Source organism: Trachurus trachurus, assembly GCF_905171665.1.
Source record: "Trachurus trachurus genome assembly, chromosome: 1".
NCBI classification, from domain to species: domain Eukaryota; kingdom Metazoa; phylum Chordata; class Actinopteri; order Carangiformes; family Carangidae; genus Trachurus; species Trachurus trachurus.
The window spans coordinates 37,426,043-37,447,221 of record NC_139891.1 but is presented as its reverse complement, the minus strand read 5'-3'; the positions used below and the strand labels follow the sequence as shown (position 1 = coordinate 37,447,221).

The 21,179-nt window shown below is 41.0% G+C and overlaps 1 protein-coding gene across 1 annotated transcript; it reads left to right on the top strand.

Annotated features, from left to right (window-relative positions):
• The first annotated feature begins 17,754 nt into the window (after positions 1-17,754).
• On the top strand, positions 17,755-18,808 carry LOC310984263 (uncharacterized protein). The gene is made up of 2 exons (XM_083969425.1): positions 17,755-18,080; positions 18,167-18,808. The coding sequence occupies exons 1-2, from the start codon at positions 17,780-17,782 to the stop codon at positions 18,568-18,570; spliced, it is 705 nt and encodes a 234-aa protein (XP_083825551.1). The 5' UTR covers positions 17,755-17,779; the 3' UTR covers positions 18,571-18,808.
• The last annotated feature ends 2,371 nt before the right edge of the window (positions 18,809-21,179 follow it).

Below are 21,179 nucleotides of genomic sequence, written 5' to 3'. Positions count from 1 at the left end.
ATATTTTAAGCTTGTTTGTAGCGGAAGCTTCTCGAAGCTCCTCTTCCTGGTCCGTCCAAATCTCGCGTGATTCGCAGTAACCGCACTGACGCCGGCGCAAATCACGCGAGATTTGGACGGACCAGGAAGAGGAGCTTCGAGAAGCTTCCGCTACAAACAAGCTTAAAATATAGACTTATTTAATTTTTTTCGGGACAATTACGCAATTTGGGGCTTCAGCACAAGACGGACATTACATACGAGCATCATGGAGGTATTTGGATGTTTTTTTGTGTGTGTTTTTTTACGAAGAGCTCCGGTGTCCCTTTGCAACCGTTGCATTGAAATGCACTGCTACGCCGAGACCCCCTGTAACTCAGAGAAGGGACGGTGGACTCTGATAATTCTTCCAGCCCTTAGTCAACATGAGGGTGAGTAGATAATGAGCGAAATATCATTCTAGGGTGAACTATCCCTTTAAGCTCTTAAGATTATCTTATAAGATTCTCTTGTAGTGTGTGGTGTGTTAACTCATTGAGTGCCAACCACGTAATTTCTCGTTTTTCGTTCCCATGCGTTGAGTGCCAAAAAGGAGATTTTTCGTTTTTTGCTTTTTTTTTATATTATGAAAATAGACACTTTAATACACATTATATGTAAATTTGGGGACTCTACGACGAGGAGAACTGAAATAGATGACGATCAAAGTCACATGACAGCTCATGATCTGGAAGTTTTTATCATAACTCGGCTTCTGCAAACGGAGTTCTGCATGCAGATGCAGCGCAGCTGCTCCGCAGCTGCTCTGCTCTCACCCGCGCTGCTGCAGCAGCTCGGAGCTGAACCAGGAAGCTCTCAGCCGACAGTCCCGCCCGGTCTTCACCTCGAGCAACACCGTGTCCTCCCCAAAGTCCTCCCGCGGTAAAATCTGATGGTCTCTGGGCCAAAGCAGACCGGTAGCCTACCACCGACCCGTACCACAGCAGGACCGCGACCACCGGCGGGACCGTTGTTCGCGAGCCGCGGTGGCCGACAGACCCTCACGCTCCGCGGCGAGTGGCTGTGACATGGCACGGTGCGTCTGTGTTATTGTTGTTTAGTGGCGCCCCCCCCGCCCCCGCTGGTGGATTTGTGAATAGAACAACCAGTGTTGTATATATTTATCTTATACGAGCCCTTTGATCCAGAAATGCGAGTGTCAGAAGAGCGACAGACACAAACAGCGCACCTTTCATAAAAGACGCTGTATCTCCTTTTCTAGAAAAAAAGGAGGGATTTTGGTGAAACCCAGCCATGTTTAGCTTGAGTTTTCTCAGGAACGGAGGCACGTAGAAACAAACGGTTTGTGGTCATTTGAAGCATTAAGTTAAACCTTTCAATTGAGCTACAGTATGTGTTGGTGGCAATAATATAGAATACACTGTGGCTCTACATAAAAAGTCAAAAATGGTCTAAATTGCCGGTACACTTGACTAAAACTTTGGAAAGGAGTGCGGCACTCAATGAGTTAAGAGTCAAAATTCCCCCGACAATCGGCTCGGAAAACGTTCGGCGCCGATAATCGTAAGTATTAAACATGTTCAATATTTAAGATTATCGGGGCCGACTTCGGTGGCCGTTTCAATCAAAAGTCATCTTGTGTGTGGAAAGCCGGTGTTGTGTGGAGAAGCGCCTGCTTGCCGAGCTCTGCATGCTGCTCGCGGCAACAAGCCACTTCTCGACACAACACCGGCAACCCCACAGAGAGCCACGGTGCAGCCCTGAGCCCTGGCATTACATGAGGTTCACACAGACATTCATGCATACACAGGAGGTTTCCTGATAGATGATAGCAAAGACGGTAGCGCTCGTAGCCGGCCACAGCCGGTGGTACCAGGTACCAGATTGGCTCGGGCCGCCAGATCGGCTCGGGGTCCTGCACTTGCAGATGACGTCGCGCATGTCACAAATCGTGATTGGTTGAAGCTCGGAAAGTTGGAGGAAACCATGGAAACACAAAATGTTCGGCAAAATTGGCTCGTGGTTGGAGCAATGGAGCATGGATGTATTATATTATCGTCGGAGAGCGGTGTTTGCTAAGCGCTGCTAACGTTGGGCTAGTGCTAACACGGAGCTAACAGTAACACAGACAGCAACACTAACACACACACACACACACATAAATGATTATACACAAAGAACAAGGGTAGTACGGTGTGTGTTTGTGTGTGTGTGTGTGTCCGTCCGTGTAGCGTTAGCTTCGTGCTAGCCACGAGCATAGACACGAGCCGAACTTTTCTAACTTTATTAAACATTGTTTAGCAGTACTACAAACATTTTGTGTTTCCATGGTTTCCTCCAACGTTCCGAGCTTCAACCAATCACGATTTGTGACATGCGTGACGTCATCTGCAAGCGCAGGACCCCGAGCCAATCTGGTACCTACACCGGCAATAGAGCAGCCATGTTTAAACGATCATGTGACCGCCGCTCACAGCCGCTTGACTGCTCGGCGTCCGGAGCAACAGACACACACAGATGGGATCGTTGTAAAGGCTGAAGTGTCCCGCTTTCATTAAAAAAAAATGATGTCGCTCTCATTGTCCATTCCGGAAATAGACCCGAAAGAGTAGCTCCAACGACACCCCTGGTATCCATATAGTTTTCTGACCAGAGGGTCAAGATTCAGAAAAATCTTGATGTGTGTGGTGTGCTGTGTTTGGAATATCGCAGCTCACCACACACAACACGATCAAAACTGTTCAATCACAGATTTTTTATCTTCATGTGTGGGGTCTCTCACAGATAAAAAATAGGTTGAGATTTATAAAATCTTTATGTGTGTGGCAGGTCGCGACCCATTTTTATAGAATTCAAACCAAGCCTTTAAAAACTAATTTTGCTCTTTATTGAGCAAAGTGCATTTCAGAGCACATGAATGAAACTGAGGAGGACCATGACAACTGCATGTACGGAAGTGAATAAAAAAATATCAAACTGCACAAAATGGAGACCAACAAAACGATATATTTGACTTCTAATGCATCTCTGCATTCAGAGCATGTTCACAAAAGTGAATAAATATCAAATTGCACAAAATAAAGACCCACAAAACAAAACAAGATTCACTGCATTCAGGCCACATTAATAAGAAACTGATATCTTTGCATTCAGAGCAAATGGAGCAAATGATAAGAAACTGAGGAGGAGCATTACAACTGCATGTGTTCACGTGACCCGTGTGCCTTTCAATATTAGAATTAGATTAGATTAGAAATACTTTATTTAATCCCAGAGAGGAAATTTAAAAATGTCACAGAGCAGCAGCAAGACAATACAGACAACAACACAGATCACAACTGAGTAAAAATACATGAAGACATAAAAACACATAGTGTATATAAGTTATATTTCAAAATAAAAGATATGTCCAACATCAGATGTGCATTAAATATTATTTACTTTTTTTTTTGTTAACAATTTTTGATTCATTTTTCATATCAACATATAGCAAAAAAAAAAAAAGGAAATCAGTATAATAAAATAAAATAAGAACATACAGACAATTCAAGTATATTTCCTGTTGGCAAACAATATAGCCCTACTATTGACTGTATGTTCCAAACAAACAAAACAACAGCAACAAAAAAGAAAGCACACACACACACACAAAAAGAAGAGGCAAAATATAAATACACACATATACTGTCACACATACACACACACAAACACACACACGTCATATAAGCATACATATATATATATATATATTAAAAAAAAGAATCACAACAACAAACAAAACGAAAAACAAAGGTGCCATACACGTTCTAACTTCTCAGAGGCCACCCACCCCACCCCCCACCCCAAATCAGACACATTCACACACTCATGCACTCTCACACTCAAGTCCAAATCTCCAAACATACTCCCATTTCATCCAAGCTCCCAATCCCCAGTCCAAAGTCCTCCACAGCCATAATCACCTATTGGCACCTAATTGAAAGACAAAACAAAATAAACACAAAACAAAACCAAACATAACTCAAAATAAAGTTCTTCCCTCCCTGGTGAGTGATCTGCATTCCCCCCCACCCATTAACCCAGTGTCTCTCAACCTTGGGGTCGGGACCCCATGTGGGGTCGCCTGGAATTCAAATGGGGTCGCCATAATCTAGTCTAGTTTAGTAATTGAAAAAAAAAATTACTGATAAAAATATATTTTTTAACTGATTATTATTCTTTTAATGATTAAAAACACCACACACAATCTTAAACAACTGTATTCTATATTTTCACTTTCTCGAATATAAATCGAGTTCAAATAAATAGAAAATATCTGAGCTGGCGGTTGGATCGTGGGGTCACCAGATATTTGTGATGTCAAAATGGGGTCACGAGCCAAAAAAGGTTGGGAACCACTGCATTAACCCACCCTTTCATAGGCAAGTTTCTTAAAGGTGTACAGAAAAGAAAATAGAATTTGAGCCCACTCTGGGTCATTAAATTAGTGTAATAACTCATCTTTCAGACGTTGTAGGCCAAACTTTGTGCAAAATTCTATTTTTGTGTAAATCCAGGATGAAAGTGTGTATTTTTTTTTCGTATTGGATAATGCAGGCGCACGGATTATACGTCAGCCTGTACACGATTCACCAGCCACTGATATTGGATCCGTCATCCGTCATTCAAACGTCTGACACACGCACACACACACGGAGCTCGGGCTCGCCCCAAGCTTTGAATATCCCGCCTGCTCGATAACGACCAATCAAAATTCGTTTTCCTCACTCGGGTAAACTCGTGTTGCAGCTCGTGACAACTCGGCGCGACAAACAGGACAAACGGCCATTTCTGTACACCTTTAACAACTGTGATAGCTTCTGACCAAGATTTTAGTGTTTTGTCCTTTGCCCCATGAGACCGTGCAACAGAAAGCTCTAGTTGTAGAATGTCTATCAGGAGGTTCCACCAATGATCTAATGACAGAGCGTGTGGTGGTTTCCACCGTACTACCAACATTTTCTTAGCAGCCGTTAAGCCAGAAATCCAAACTCTTTTTTCATGTGTTGACATAGGAAACTGAGAATTATCATTCAACAAACATAGTACAGGGCAGCATGGAACCTCCTTATTAAGAATTTTAGATAAGGATTTCGTGACCTGTGACCAAAACAACTGTACTCCAGGGCATTCCCAAAACATGTGTGTAAAGGTGCCTAAGCAACCTTGTGTACATAATTGGCAGCAGGGGGATGATTCCAACTTCATTGCATGTCTAAGTTTAGGAGTAAAATATGCTCTGTGAACAATTTTTAGATGTATGGTTTGATAATTAGGGTTTTTTGAAGCTCGGGTGATATTATTCCATACCGTTTCCCATGATATTTCAGAGTTAATCAGAGCATACATTTTCTGCCAAAATATTTGAGTTGCCATTGGTTTATAAGATGCCTGCAAAATTTGGGCATACAGTGCTGATACCGTTCCCCTGGTGTTGGTGGTATTGTACAGTTGTTTTGCCAGGTCATGTTTAGGCAACTCTGAGTTCCATGGAACTCCATAAGTCTTCATGGCAGCACGGAGCTGAAAATATAGAAAGCGAGAAAATCGTCACAAGTTATACTGTTCCTTCAAATCTTCGAATGTGCGGAGACCATTACAATTAAATAACTGTCCAAGTATATGAATCCCATTGTTTGACCATATAGGGTAAGCTGCTGGTCGACCACCTATCAATAAATTATGATTATAAAATATTGGAGTATGAAAGTGCCATTTATTGTTTGTATTGACCCCTTGCACGTGACGTCACGTTCCACTCGCGGTAGCTCCGGACGCCATGATGGACGGCAAAAGAACAGTGAACGTCAATGTAATTCAATGGGCGCGTTATAGTTTTATGACATACCGTGGTTGTAGGGTTTCCCCTCCTTTTCCACTGAGCTGGTTCCAGTGCTGGTTCGGAGCCAGAGCCTGACTAGCACCGGTTCTTTGCTTTTCCACCGCTTAAGAACCGGTTATTGGTTCTTAAAACTGGTCCCAAGCACCAACTCCTTGCTGGGCTAGAGCTAAGAACCGGGGGCTGGCCACTGGCAGCGGGGTTAACAGTTACATGAGCAACAGGACCAGTGTTAAGATATACAGACACGTTATCGATGCCATTATAAGTTTGTTTATCTACAGTGTATAGTCGATGTAAACACAGTTGAAGCTAACTAGCTGAGCTACATGCTGTGGCTAACAACAGCTAACGCTCGTATTAAACATAGCACCGTCACAACGTAGTTACCGCCGGCGGATCGCGGCGATTACAACGAAGACGGCTTCCTGTTTTCTTTTATTTTTCAGCCGGCTTTAATCAGAGAATGATCACTAATTATACAGACGTCGGGTCAGGTCTTCAACACCCACGGGTCGGACCAGGTTTTAATTTCCAGGTCCGTTAACTGTAGTTAGCAGCAGCAAAGACAGCAGCAGCTGCTGTATGGGGAGTGTGGCACTGACTGATGTTAGCTCCTTAGCAGTGGAAAAAGCACAGAAAACTGAGATATTCTACGGCGAATAACAAAAAAACAAACAGAATATTGCAACGGATGAGTAGATATTCTATTTAAAATAAGTGATAATGCTGTGAGGTTGTAGTGTGAAGTGATCGAGCCACATTGTTGGACGGCACCATACACAGTACATTATCACTGAGCACTTTCTGCCGTCCGTCATGGCGTCGCCTCTCGCGTCACGTGATAATTGTGACGTAGCTGCAAGGGGTCAATTGGTGTCAATTGGTGAGTCACCAGTCTCCAAGTTACCAGAGCATTTTCAATAATGGGACCAAAAAGTGTTCTGACTTGTTTGATAGGAATATCTGTATAGATTAGATCCTGTAATCTGCATGGATGTATTAGCTTTGCTTCCAAAGAGCGCCAAGATGTGGGATTTGATGGGTCCAACCATGATTTTATAGTACGTAATACAAATGACCAATGATACATTTTAAAATCTGGAAGGCCCCAGCCTCCGGCTAATTTCTCTCTCTGCGGTGTTGCAAATTTGATTCTTGGTTTTTTTTTTATTCCATATAAATTCACTGATCAGACTCTGCAGTCTATCCCAAAATCCCTTTGGAGGGTTCAGAGGAAGCATGGAGCTCAGGAAGTTGATTAAAGGTAATACCATCATTTTTTGGTTGCGATCCTGCCATCGAATGATATTGGTTTTGTCATCCACTTGCCTAAGTTGGTTCTGATCTTATCTAAACATACAGTATAATTATTCTCAACAGTAGGCTACTCTCCAAATTAGTAAAAATGTCAATTCCTAAATATTTGAATTGATTTACCATCGGCACCTTAAGTTGAGATAGATCCTCTCCATTATCTTTTAGCGGTAAAAGTGCTGATTTTTGCCAGTTTATCTTATATCCAGAGAGGTCGCTAAACTCCCTGAATAAATTAAAGACATGAGGAAGTGACTGTGTTAATTAACTGATAAAGAGGAGTACATCATCTGCGTACAGCGATATATGATGATTAGTGGACTTTATCGTAATAGGAATTATATTAGTAGACTGGCGTACTTTTTGGGCTAAGGGCTCCAGTGCTAACACAAATAATAAAGGGGCCGAAAGTAAGTCTTAAGTTTCAGCTGATGCAGTTGTTTCCTCAGCGGCCAGAACTCGGATCTCCTCGCCTGAAGTTGTACCGATATATCTGGTACCACCCTGAGATCGCAGTCTTCTGGGCTCGTCTTGCACACGTTGATAATTTGCTGTTTCTTCTGGAAATGGTGTAGCTTGAAGATGATGGCCCGCGGGTGTTTCTGATTATCTCTGACTGGCCCCATGCGGTGCGCTCTTTCAAAGTCGTCTGCAACAAGCGGCAATTTCCATTTCTCCATAAAGGTTTTGACCAAAAAATCAATCATTGTCATGCCACTTTGTTCCTTCTCTGGCACATTCAGCAACCTCAGGTTATTTTGGCGATGTCGATTCTCAAGCTGGTCAATCACGTCCAGGGGCCTCATTTATCAAAGAGGGTGTAAAACTGCTACTAAATATTTGCGTACGGAGAAAAGACGAAAATGGCGTACACCCTAAATATTTACACCTTTTTCAGATCAATCAAACTGTGCGTACTCACAACTCTCCGCAATAAATCACACAGGACTCAAGAATGGTGCACACATGAACACACCTCTTACTCCACCCCCGGAACGCCTATATACAACTATATATGGTCAGCACGTGCATATTTAATTAGCCATGTGCTCTCTGTGGCGCAGCAACAAGTGACAACAAAGTGACAACGGAGACAACGGGCGGAGGACGGGGGAAAGAAGCGGAACTTCTCCGCTTCTCCGAAAGCAGATACACGGGCAATAACTCAGTCAGAAAAATGATCTTGCATTTTAATAAGCTACAATAAAAACAAAAACCTCCCAAATCTCAACAAAAGGGAGCAGAAAGAAGAAGAATCTTATGTAATCTGCCCGTTTATCCTAGAAAATCTTTTTTTTTTTTTTTTTTTTTTTTTTTACCTAGATGTTAAAACAATGTAGGAAGCAGGACGATAGTTACCATTACTTTGCAGGCCTTCCCACTACACAGTTACAGCTCTACTGGACTCGGTTTAGGTCATTTTCCATTACAGCTGAGTCCTTCACAGTTCCTCCTCAGAGCCGCGTTGTCTCGCTCTTTATTCTCTCCTCTCGTCAGCTCCAAACTCACGTGAACCTCGTTAACTCAGGTGACAGAATAATAACAGTCTCAGTAGCTGCAGATCAGTGTGCGCTGCTGCCGATGTGTTTTTAAACTTGGATGGTTTGATCCTTGTCGGACGTCACACATAGCCTAATCAAAAAAGCAAAATCCACAATCCGCTCTGTTTATCAATTGACATAAAGCCTAGTGTTATTATAGAGCGGGTTGGATTGCCAGCATCAACGGTCCACCACTACCACAATTACTTCAAAAAATCCTACTGTGCTCTTCTAAATGTACTCCGCTCATCTCTCCCTCTCACACTGCAGTTCTCTGACTCAGCAACGGTGTCGCCAATTCCTCCTCTTCCTCAAAAAAGGCGTACGCCAGGGTCAAAATGGGTGTAAATGTCCGCACTTTTCCCCGTCAGGTTTTGGCTTGATAGATCCCAAATTTGGCGGAGAAAAGTGCGTACGCACAAAACGGGGGGAAAATGGCGTAAAAAAAGGTGTATCCACAATGATAAATGAGGCCCCAGGGCTTGCTTCAGCTTGTTTTCCAAATGTGTGATGCGCTTGTCCTGAGCAATCAATTGGACTTCAGTATCATGTAGTGCCCCCGCATTAGTTTCAACTTTTGTCTCGAGAGTTTCCACTCTTTTGACCACAGTGTTGAGCAGTATGTTATTGGCGGTGGTCAGGTCAACTAACTTATCCACGTTAGAAGTCAGATCAGACAGTTTGGCACCGAGGCTGACAATTGTCTCTGGCATCTTTTGTTTGTTTGTTTGTTTGTTTGTTTGTTGTGCGGTAACGCTCACCCAGCACGTCGTCCGTGGTTTACCAAGTAGTTGAATGCGCTCCTTTTTAGGACACCTACTTGTTCTTCTTTCAGTAATGTGAGGGGAAAAGCTGTAAATGGACTTTTAACGTTTTAATCCATTTGTTTGCTCACTCACTCGCGCATGCTCAGTCCTACTTTTTTGACCAGCTGTCCGCGACCCATCCAGAACGGGTCCGCGACTCACTTTTGGGTCCCGACCCACCAGTTGAGAACCACTGGTTTAGAGCTTCAACTAGATTTGGAACTAGAGCTGCAACTGGAAACATTTCAGTATTAAGTGATCTCAAGTATTGTATTGAGTACATCACAGTAAAGCTAAGCACTGCATGAATATGTTTTCATTGTATTTGTAAATGTAAATGTTGTAATTACATTAATGAAACCTGTTGTGGCCTTTTAAGTCTCCGCTGAAATATATATGTTCTGTCTCAATGCATCAATTTAAAGGGACAACGAGGAGTTTTGTTAAAGCGAAGTGTTTCCACTCTACATTTATGAGCCTCCGCACCGTGAAATTCTTTGACCGGCGCAAGACAGACTCATGTTTTCATTCATCAAGAATTAAAGTCAGAGGTTGGAAGACGATCACATACCGTCGTAGTTCCCACCATAAACGGAGATTCGGCGGCGTTATTCTCATGACTCGCCACGAAACCGAAAGTAAAGAAACGCTGGTCGGCTCGACCAGCATTTCCACCACCACTAATAATAACAAAATAACCATAGAGACAAAACCATAGATTTATCTAAAATGGAGCCATTAACAAGTGGTAACGGAGATTCATCCACATTAATATGAGACTTTTTTATAACCAAATAGAAACTCCTCGTTGTCCCTTTAAGACAAAGATATTCAACTTGATTTAAAAGTAGAGCTGCAACTGGAAATCATGTCAGTTATACTATATATGATCAGTATTAGGGGATGAATCAAATGAGTTACTGCTTCTCTTTTCTGTTGAGTTGATGCATGTTTCATCTATATGTTATATACTGTAACGTATTTTATCCAACACCGAGCTGCCAATGGGACAAGAGAATTAATGTTTATTACTATGTACTGTCCCATTTGAAAAAAAAAAAAAAATTCTGCTGCTACTTCTATTTTACAGATGTGTTTAAAAGCTTCAAATGTTGTGTCCTCATTCACTGAATAAAACTTGTTGTCACAACTCCATGTCATGTCTCAGCTGGACACAAGTCAGTAAGTTGGCTTCAAACATCTTCTCTGAATTCGAGCGCTCCGACTTTCCGTTCCATCAACCTGAGCCTGAACTCCTCAACACAGGACTGTTTATGCTGTAAAAATGTCCTAAATGAGGTAGTTTCCAGTAAATATATAATATATAATTATAAGCACTTTATCCCCTGACACGGTTGCACTTTCGTACTACGGTAGTGAATCTGTATTATTATTATTCTACTGTACTGTAAACTGAATGCTGCTATTTTATAACATGCTTTTGTTTTTATTTATTGTTACTGTATTTGTACCAGGGAACATCTATGTATGGGACAACGGATGGAAATTAGCCTGTGGCTACAATCCGGCTTTTATGTTTCGTTCATGAACATGCACTGTCCCACCTCAAATAAAGTGAATTGAATTGAATTGAATTGAATAGAATAGAATAATGACTGAATTTCATTTTTTGCTGAACTATTCCTTTAAGGAACTAAATTTCCGGTATTACTTGATCAAGTTGTTAATTATATTAACCAAACTTCACATACACAAATCTACATTTTTAGTCAAGAAGCCACATTTTCTGGAACCTTCTGCTTATAAACATCAATTTCCTCTATATCTGACTGAATTAAAACATACGATCTGTTTAAGCTTTACAAAATAACCATTTCTTTTTTTCTCCATTTTCCTTTTTTTATATCAGGTGCAGGTGGGAGGAGTTTCCCAGCATGCTTTGGGACAGCGTGTTTGTGGATACAAATTCTAGTTAATTCTGTTAAAAATCACCACAGATGTTATCTGCTACACAAATCTTTAGTGATAGGTTGTTCTACACACTAATTTTTTACAGTGTTATAGTTTACAATAACTGTTATGGAAATAGAAACTTTGACAGCATAAGTGAAGTTATCTATCTATCTATCTATCTATCTATCTATCTATCTATCTATCTATCTATCTATCTATCTATCTATCTATCTATCTATCTATCTATCTAAACAGCTTTCCTCCTGTAGTCCTGTGGTGTACGGGGCACAGCAGCTCCTACAAAATCCAGAATTAGTCTCTGCTGAGTTTTTGTTTCCATAGAACTCTACTTTTCCACAATATATTTATGTTATAATGGTGTATACACCTACCTTTGATGTTATCCATCAGTGTGTGGCCAGCAGGGGGCGTCAGAGGACAGAGACTCTCTCCTTCAGCGGTCGACTCGGCTGCTCTGATCCCTGTAACTCTGCTGTTACAGTTTTTTATGATCGCCATGACCCGTTTTTCAATAGGGGAGAGCGGGGCACGTTGGGTCATTTTTGACATTAGGCTTTATTATTGAAAAAGTGTTTGTGTTTCATTCATTATTTTACTATACATGTATAGATATATACAAATAGACACCAAAAGTAAATTCCTAGCCCTTTCACATTTCAAACAGTTATACCGAAAGCAGCAGGTGTGCAAATGTCCCAAACTCATTCATGCAAGTTAGTGGGGCACGATGGGACGCAGGGGCCCAATGACCCCCCCCCCCCCCCCCCCCCCCCCCCTCATGTTGCAGCCTGTTCTGGGGGGGGGGGGGGTGGACAACAGATATGTTCTGCATTTACACATTATATGCATAACCCATGCTCATTCTATAAATGCTTGGGGTTTCTTTATATGCAAGCCTGTGCTATTTTATTATGTGCTTCGTTGACATATAACTTAAGAAGGGGGATGTAGTTGTGTTGACAGTTGCTATGTTACTGCTACAGCGTGATGACGTCAGGGGCGCGGGGAATGCTGGGTACGCGCGGTTGTTGTTCATTCTGGGCTAATAAAGCTAACGGTTGTTTCACCGTGACTGTCCTCAGTTAATATAATACATCCATGGTCCTCAGTCTTCCTCATTCATGCACATCTACAGAGACTCAGGAGTAGAGGGAAGTTCAAGCGAAAAGTGCAGTGGCATGCGGAATTTAATTTTTGCATAATAGGGTTCTGGACAAAAAACAAACAATTTAAGAATCTGCAAAATTGTATTTTTATGAAGTGTTTAATGAAGTCTTATGGTTTTGATAAAAATATTTGTCAAATACACATTGTTTTTTTTGTCAACTAGCATTTTTAGCACTGTTTTCAGCTATATTGGGACACTTTATAAACTGTTAGGAGTTGCAATTAAATCATGATTTAAGCAGTTATGGTGAAAAATCCTGTTGTTAGTGCTGTTGTTGGTATTTTTGTATACTTTTTTAAACCTTGCTACACATTTTTGCCTCACACAGTTACAATAATCACTACGCTAATGGAGGCTAGCCAAGGCTAACAATGCGTATGGGGTATTTGCAGCAGGTCAGAAACCTCGGCTGAGGTTCATTGCCAGGAATGTGCCAAAATCAACTTTTGAGAGGATTGATCATTTATTGTTTGCACTGTATTATCAATGATTATTATCTTCTATGTTTAAAAACTAAAATCAGCACATACATGTTGCCTTTCTATCTCCAAAGCCCCACTTGCTGTGGCCAACGGTCTTCTCTATCTATCTGTTCACTTTGGGGAGAAATAGAATGGTTTCTGATCATGTCAGTTAACATGGAGTTGTTCACAATAGGTGTTGCATTGTTTAGAGACAGCCTGTAGCTTTCCAGTAGCTAGTAGAAAGGCTATCTTGGACCCAAATGGAAGCTTATGAATTAAGGAAATTTTCATGTTAAGCATAGATATTCTCCATAAAGTGCTGAAAAATAATAATTTTCATGAGAATTTGTCAGGCGAACAGTACTTTCTTTTGTCTTTTTTGGGATGTTGAGGGTGATATCTTAAAATCGAGTTGCAACAAACCCTAGAATCTTTTTTTCATGCCTCCCCCTATGTGTCAAGATACTCTCTGCCAAATGTTATAGTTGTATGACTATTTATGCCATTGTAGTACCTAAATATTTGCATTTACATCATTTCACCAGCAAAATGACCCAAGAAAGGGGTTTTGGCCCCTGTAGCTTTCCAGCAGCTAGTTGACCGGGTTGTCCACCAGGTTTTAATCCTTGAAGTTCCTAGATATCATTTCTGGTGTCAAACCTTTTACAACGCTCCGTGTCCGTTTTTCAAAAAACTGGGATTTTGCCCCCTGGGTATTAAGAGGAAAACTCAAATTGCAACAACAAAGTGTAAGATCGACTCTTAAAAAAGTATGTGTATTTCTGTCGGAGGAGTTATTCTATGGAATAGCCTGGATGTAGAGATTAAACTCAGCAAAAGTGTTCATCAATTTAAAAGTAAGTTTAGAAAATGAGTGTTTGAAATGTACAGCAGAGAGGAGAGATAGCTAAATGATGTAAACTGATGTGATGATTGTGGGGAGGAGGGGCTTTGGAGAGTGACCTTGTGTTTTGGTTGTGTTAATGTTGTCTGGGGTTGGAATCTGATAAGCTCTGCTTCTTCCATCCCCTTTTCAAACAGTGTTAGTTGTTGTTAGTGACTGTTGTTGTTGTTTGTCCTGTTCGATATTTGGTTATATGGTGTCCCGTGGCCGTGGATGTTTTTGTGTTGTATGTGAGATATGAATTTTGTTTGGTTTGAAATAAATACAATCAATCAATCAATCAATCAATCAATCAATCAATCAATCAATCAATCAATCAATCAATCAATCAATCAATCAATCAATCAATCAATCAATCAATCAATCAATCAATCAATCAATCAATCAATCAATCAATATATGAAGGCCAAGATCTGCATGTTGTGTTACTTTACTTTCTCTTTCACTTTCCCTTTGACTCAGAGCTGTATCACCACATCTGTGAACACAAACAGGAAGGTCTGCATCCGCTGTGGAATTTACCCCCTTTTCCTGGGTTTTATTGTACTGCCCCTCATAACAACATGAGCATTTCATGTGTCCTGCAAAACAAGAGCTTTACAATTGAGAGCACATACGCCAACAGTAGATGTATTGTTACAATTGGACATGTTCTGGGACGTTACTTTGTTTTTATACTTCAATGACGTCATGTATGTTTCGACATATCATGTGTTCCAATTTAGTACTTGAACGCACATAACCTGATGTGTGTGAACATGAAGCCAGATAGTGTGACCCTCGCCTGATAACCAAGGACATAATGTAACTGCTGAGTTCTCTTAATCTGTCAGTTAGGTCTGTTGCATTAGATACATGCCTGAACAACAACACACACGTCATGTTGCTTATCACATTCTGAGAACATGCTGAGAACATACAACCTCTGTACGGGGCAGGCCCAGCCCAAGAAGATAAATGTGACCTATTTCCTGAAATCTGGACTCACTCCTGGCCGAGATCCTGCGAGAGCTCTGTCACTCTGAGTCCAGCGCTGATGTACTTTATCTGTGACCTGAGTAAACTCTACTACTTTTGTACGAAATACTTCTCTGGTTTGTTCTTGGGCTTCCAATACAAAGAATCGGGACTAACAGTGGTTAAAAGTTTCCATCGTTCGAGTAAAAGTGTCTTCACTGAATAAAACTTGTTAACAGCTAACTATGTTTTTATTAAGTCAACAGGCTACATACATCTTGTACAAGTTTAGGTTTAGTCCCTGATTTTTCCTAGCGTTTTATTGAAAACTTTGTAGTTTAATGTCTTATTGTATACTCTGATTGAAATGAAAGCATAACAAAGTAAAAAGAAAACATGGAATCAATTTATTAACCAAAATTATTTTATAAACTTTTGACTCAGTGTCCATCGTTGGCAGATATAGGCTACCACAGCTGAACTCACTCATTCATTCAGAAGCTGCCTTCGTCAGCTCCTGTTAAAGGAATAGTTCACCAAAAAATGAAATTCATAGTCCAATGAAAACTTAATGAGAGTAATATGGCCCGACACAAAAACGTCCATAAAACTACACAACAACAATTTAATATTCCTCCACACTGCTCGTCCACTGCAATCCAAGTGTCCTGAAGGGAGATAGTCCAGGTCAACTTTCATCTGCTGCTCTCTTCATCCAGTCTGCTCTATCTGACCGTTCATCATGTTCTCATGTTATCTCATGTTTTACCTCACTGCTTCTTTGAACATGTCCAGTCATAGTTTTCCCTCTAAAGTGTCGGTATGAACAATGTTATCCTGTATTTGCTCTTTCATTTACTCTGTATTTTTGTTTATATTTTTAATTTTTTACTACAAGTGCTAAACAGGAATTTTGTTTAGTTTTGCAAAAAGCATTTTCCTTTTTTAAAGGGACTACGATGAGTTATGGTTTTTGCACTGTGAAATTCTGACGGACGAAAGAGAAAACATTTGCCAAGAATGTTTTCTCTGATCAAGACATATTCATCCACATTAATATGAGACTCTTTTATAACCAAATGTAAACTCCTCAGGGTTTCTTTAAATCTTGCTTCCTGTTCAGTGACTGAGAACGAAACTGGCATGAGTAAACACTGCAAACAACGTCTGGCACAGTCAGAAGCTGGAGAAAAGTAGAAGGTGAAGCAACCCAGGAGAAAAGAAGACAAAACTAAAACTTAACAGCACAACCTGAAAGAAGGTAAGTCATCTAAACCTGTCTAAAATGTAAATGCCTTTTTGTGTGATAGTATTTTATACTGTATCCTTCTTTTTGTCACATAGAAGAATCTATTGCAGTAGAAAATATTGAAATATTATTTGATCATAATGTTATATTAAATAGAATTTTGCTCTAGATTCTTTATAGTAGGCCATTACCAGGGGTTAGGGTTAAGGTTAGTATTGTAATTGCAGTGGTAACTGACAGCTACTGTCTCTCTTTCAGAGAAAACAACTTGTCTTCAAGATGTCAGGTAGGAAAACACCACTACAATATATGAAGGTCTGAATGTCCTGTGTGAAGAGCTGCATGTTGTCTTTAAAAGAACATTATTATATATTAAGGACTTCTGAGGGCAGATACATTTTGTAAACCTCTACCTAACATAGACAAATGTGAATATTTATATGTCAACATTATCAATTCTGAGAAGAGGTGGACTCCTGCACACTAAGAAACTAAGAGAATATTTATTGCAACGTTTCGGTCTGGACCTTCTTCAGGCAAACATTCAGTAGTGGCCAAGAGCCATCTTTACACAGGGAGTGGCTGTGTGATGCACCAACTCCCAATCAAACAGATTTTTTTCTACAAAATCACGCAAAAGCACTGAGACGTCAGGGAAAAGTACAGGCAGTGGTCTCTCTCCAAGAGAAAATATAGACAAAGAGGAGAACAATAAGCAACAGTTTTAGACAATACAAGCAATCTTAACGCAATTCATCCTATCCCATTACAGGATACTCCCGATCGTTTCTGCGGATTGTGCGTTTGTGTTCACTGATTCTCTGTTTCAGTTTCCTGGTGGTTTTCCCGATGTATGCCAGCGTATCATGTGACATTATATGTAAAATATGACTGGGTGTGGGACTAGGCTGGTTCCGGATTATTGTAGACCAACGCAGTGAGTTGTGGTTTGAAACAATGGCACAAACACAGAAGGTCCAATTCATCTCATTTATTGTTTGGTTGGTTAAGTCTGATGAAAAGAAGAATGAAAGAACAGAAAAGGTTAGCCCACAAAACTCAAGTATTCAAGTCAACAAGTACTCAATCTTGGTAAACCTAACTCTAACTCAAACTTAATAAACAGTAAAAGAGGTAGCAACAATATGGTTTAATTAACTATAACATAAACAAAGAGTGTGTGGGACTTAACTGAACAACTTACATCAATCACGCAGCTCAACAATCAGGGAGTTGGGGAGGAGGAGGACTAGGCAGCAGCTCCTTTGTTCCCCAGAGCAGAAAGGGCTCGCCACAGGTGAGCTACCTGCCTAAATCAGCCTCCGAGCTCCGCCCTCCGGGGATGTAAGGGGAAGGAGTTGAGGTGGAAGGAGGGAGGTGGAAGGAGATGGGGATTTTCTACATTATACATTATCAATTCTAAAAGATTAAATTTAATCTGAAGTTTTGAAAATTACAGTTAAGTGAGAAGTTCACAAAACAGGAATCTTACTTGCTCATTTGCTCATTTGCTTATTTTCTGCAGGTCAAGCACTTGATACAGGCCTCTATGCAGGCACTGGGACATTTAAAAAGGATGGCATGGTCGGAGCTTACATGTTTGCAGGAGCGGGCCTTACTGAAGATAAATGGAGCATCTTTGGCGCTGAAGCCAGAGAACCCAACGTCACTGGCGTAGACAGCGAAGACACTGATGAAGACACTGACGAAGACACGTCTGACTATCTCAGAGGGGTTAACCGACCCAGAGCCAGAGACCGAGCCAGAGCCAGAGTCCATGCCAGTGCCATTGCCTACGCCCGAGCAAATCTGGCCAGTGCCCGAGCCCCTGCTCATCCTCCCAGGTCTAGATTTGCGGCTTCAGTTGCATATGATTCAGCAGGTGAAGAAGCTTTGAACGCTACAGTTATTCAGTGAGAACTTCTTGAAACAGAAAACTGACTTAACTTATTTGTTTATTTTCTGCAGATTGGATTAAGAACATTGACCGTCCTGTTGGGGTGACTGTGAATGACGTCTATGCTGGTGCTTTGGCATATGGCGGTGCTGATAAGGCCGGAGTCTATGTTCGTGCGGGAGTGGGCCACGCTCGAGCTGAATGTGGCCCCTTTGATGCTGAAGTCAAAGGAGCCAACGTCGAGGTCAGAGCTGAAGTGTCTGAGACCTCCCTCAGTGTCTGTGCCAGAGCAGAACTGGCCAGTGTTTCAGTCTCTGACGGTCCCCTGAAGGCTACAGTTGGTCTGTCAGCAGACACTGGAGTTAAAGTTGGTCCGGAATGTCTGGAGGCAGAGGTTCTTGGTACTGGTGTAAAATTGGGCAGAACAATGGGCCTTAAATTATTTGGCACAGGCATTGAATTCAAGTTGTTTTAGAGCTTCAACTAGATTTGGAACTAGAGCTGCAACTGGAAACATTTCAGTAGTAAGTGATCTCAAATATTGTATCGAGTACATCACAGTAAAGCTAAGCACTGCACGAATATGTTTCCTTACTGTATTTGTATTACATTAATGAAACCTGTTGTGGCCTTTTAAATCTCTGCTCAAATATATATGTTCTGTCTCTATGCATCAATTTTAGCCAAAGATTTTCAACTTGATTTAAAAGTAGAGCTGCTCAGTAATAGGCCTACTATATAATCTGTCCCATTAAAAAAAAATAAAAAAAATCTTGCTTTCTCTTTTCACTTTCTGTTTTCCCAGACTCAGCCTGATTGTCACCACAACCATTAATCACAAACAACTGTTATATAAACAGGAAGGGCTGCAGCCTCTGAGATTCTATTTGAACACACCTATACAGATGTGTTTAAAAGCTTCAAATGTTGTGTCCTCATTCACTGAATAAAACTAGTTGTCAGCTAACTGTGTGTCTTTATTACACAACTCCATGTCACGTCTCAGCTGCACACAGTCAACAGGCTTCACATGTTCAGTTAGTTGGCTTCAAACATCTTCTCTGATATGAATCAGGTTTATTACTCATGTCTTCCTCTCACAGGTTATTAGGATATAAATATATTTATAAAAGTAATTCAATCACAGCTTGTTCAGTGTCAGGCATCATTTTATTCTGAAAACCCGAGATGAGCTGCATCCGTGTACTGAACTGTGCTCACAGTAGTCTACTTGCCAGCCCATAGGGCCCCATTGTGAACCCAGAAATGTTGAGTACCCCAAAGTTTTATGTTAGAAATATATAGTATGGGTCCCCAGTATTCAGAAACTGCCGGATGCTAACTTATATATATTGGGCAATTAGCATAACATACATAATTAGCATAAATTAGCATAACTGCCTATATGGGCAATATTTCAACAAAATTGACTTGGCTGATCTGGGCAATATTGGAGTGGTTTTAGGGGTTATTGATGATCCATGTCCATTTCTGACATTTTCAAAATTCAAAATGGCTGTCTAAACCGGAAGTGACCAGATTTTGAAATCCATCAAAATCTGGCCACTTCCGGTTACGGATTTTCTGAATTTTATTTTATTATCATCAGCTCATTTTTTCCTCATCTCTCGGCCAGACAGATCGAGTTAAAGGGATAGTTCAACATTTTGGCAAATTGGCCCCATTGCCATAGATGCTAACTCCATCTGCTGACAAGAAGTTAGACAAAACCACCGGATCGCTTACTTCTGCTTTAACAACCCCGATCAAAACCGGGATACTGAAATTCATGTAAACGCAGTCAATGTCTGTCAACTGCATGATAATCCTGCAGACAAGCTAAACTGACATTTCTATTTGAAACATAAATGTGGAAACTAAAAGATATTAAACATTTTCTAATCAACCAAAACTTCCAGGACCCCCCTGGAGTACCTCCGCGGACCCCCTAGGGGTCACGGACCTCCTGTTGAAGACCTTTGATGATGGACGGCAGCAGCAGCAGCAGCAGCTCAACATGTCAGTGTTACAGGTGTGATAGCGCCAGAGCCGGCCCTCCCTATAAGCGAACTAAGCAGCTGCTTAGGGCCCCGCAGCCACTAGGGGGCCCCCAAACTTTGCTCAATCATTTGTCTAACCCTCTCTGACAAAGTGTAACCCTTGACCCAACTGGCAACAATGACCGTTTTTTTTTTTTTTTTTTTTTTTTTGGCAACAATGACCGTGACACCAGATATATCTATCGCTCTGACGTAAACGTAACGCAGACTGTGGCCGTTGTCCGGTAACGAGCGCGCACCACCCCCTCCCTCCCTCACTCACTGAGATCGCGATTTGCGAGGAGGTGATTGGCTTTTGGACAGTGACGATGTCCAAAAGGATATATCCGTCAGGTGCAGAAAATAGGAAAAAGAAGAAGGTCGAGGATGAAAAAAAACAAGGACAAGGTAAGGCTAATTAATGTTATGTTTACCAGATGAACGTTTAGCCGAAAAACATGTCGGTGCTTGTGTTAGCTCACTTAGCTGGCTAGCTGCTACATGTACCAGCCTGCTGCAGTTCAATGTCCTGGCTGATTTTAAGGTCTGTTTACAGTGAAAAGATAACAGCTGTTTTCCTGTGAGGGGATAAAGGATCAATCACCCATTTATTAATGGCTGATTGGATATGTCATGTTGCCACATCCTCATTCCCCTGTGGCTGGTTCCAGTCATACAGTTGGTAAGTTTCTTGTTTGTTGCCACAATATGTTTATCTCTGTTGGAAAATGAAATTGTGTGTACACAAGTGGCTAAAAAAATTCTACTAATCTTCTCCACAGCTCCAATGGTTACTGCTGATGATGCTGCTGACCAACCAATATCCTCTATCTTCTTCTCAACTGAAGTTTTGTTTTAAGGGTTCTAGAATTTACTGTAGCTGTACAGATAATTTAAAGAAAATAAATCTGTTCAAACTGTAATCTTTTGTAGAATCCTTTATCTTTCTGCTACATCAAAAGTAGTGATTTAATACTGCCGGTTTGGAGCCACCTATTGCCATTCACAATATTAACATTAACATTCAGACAAAAACAAAGTAGAA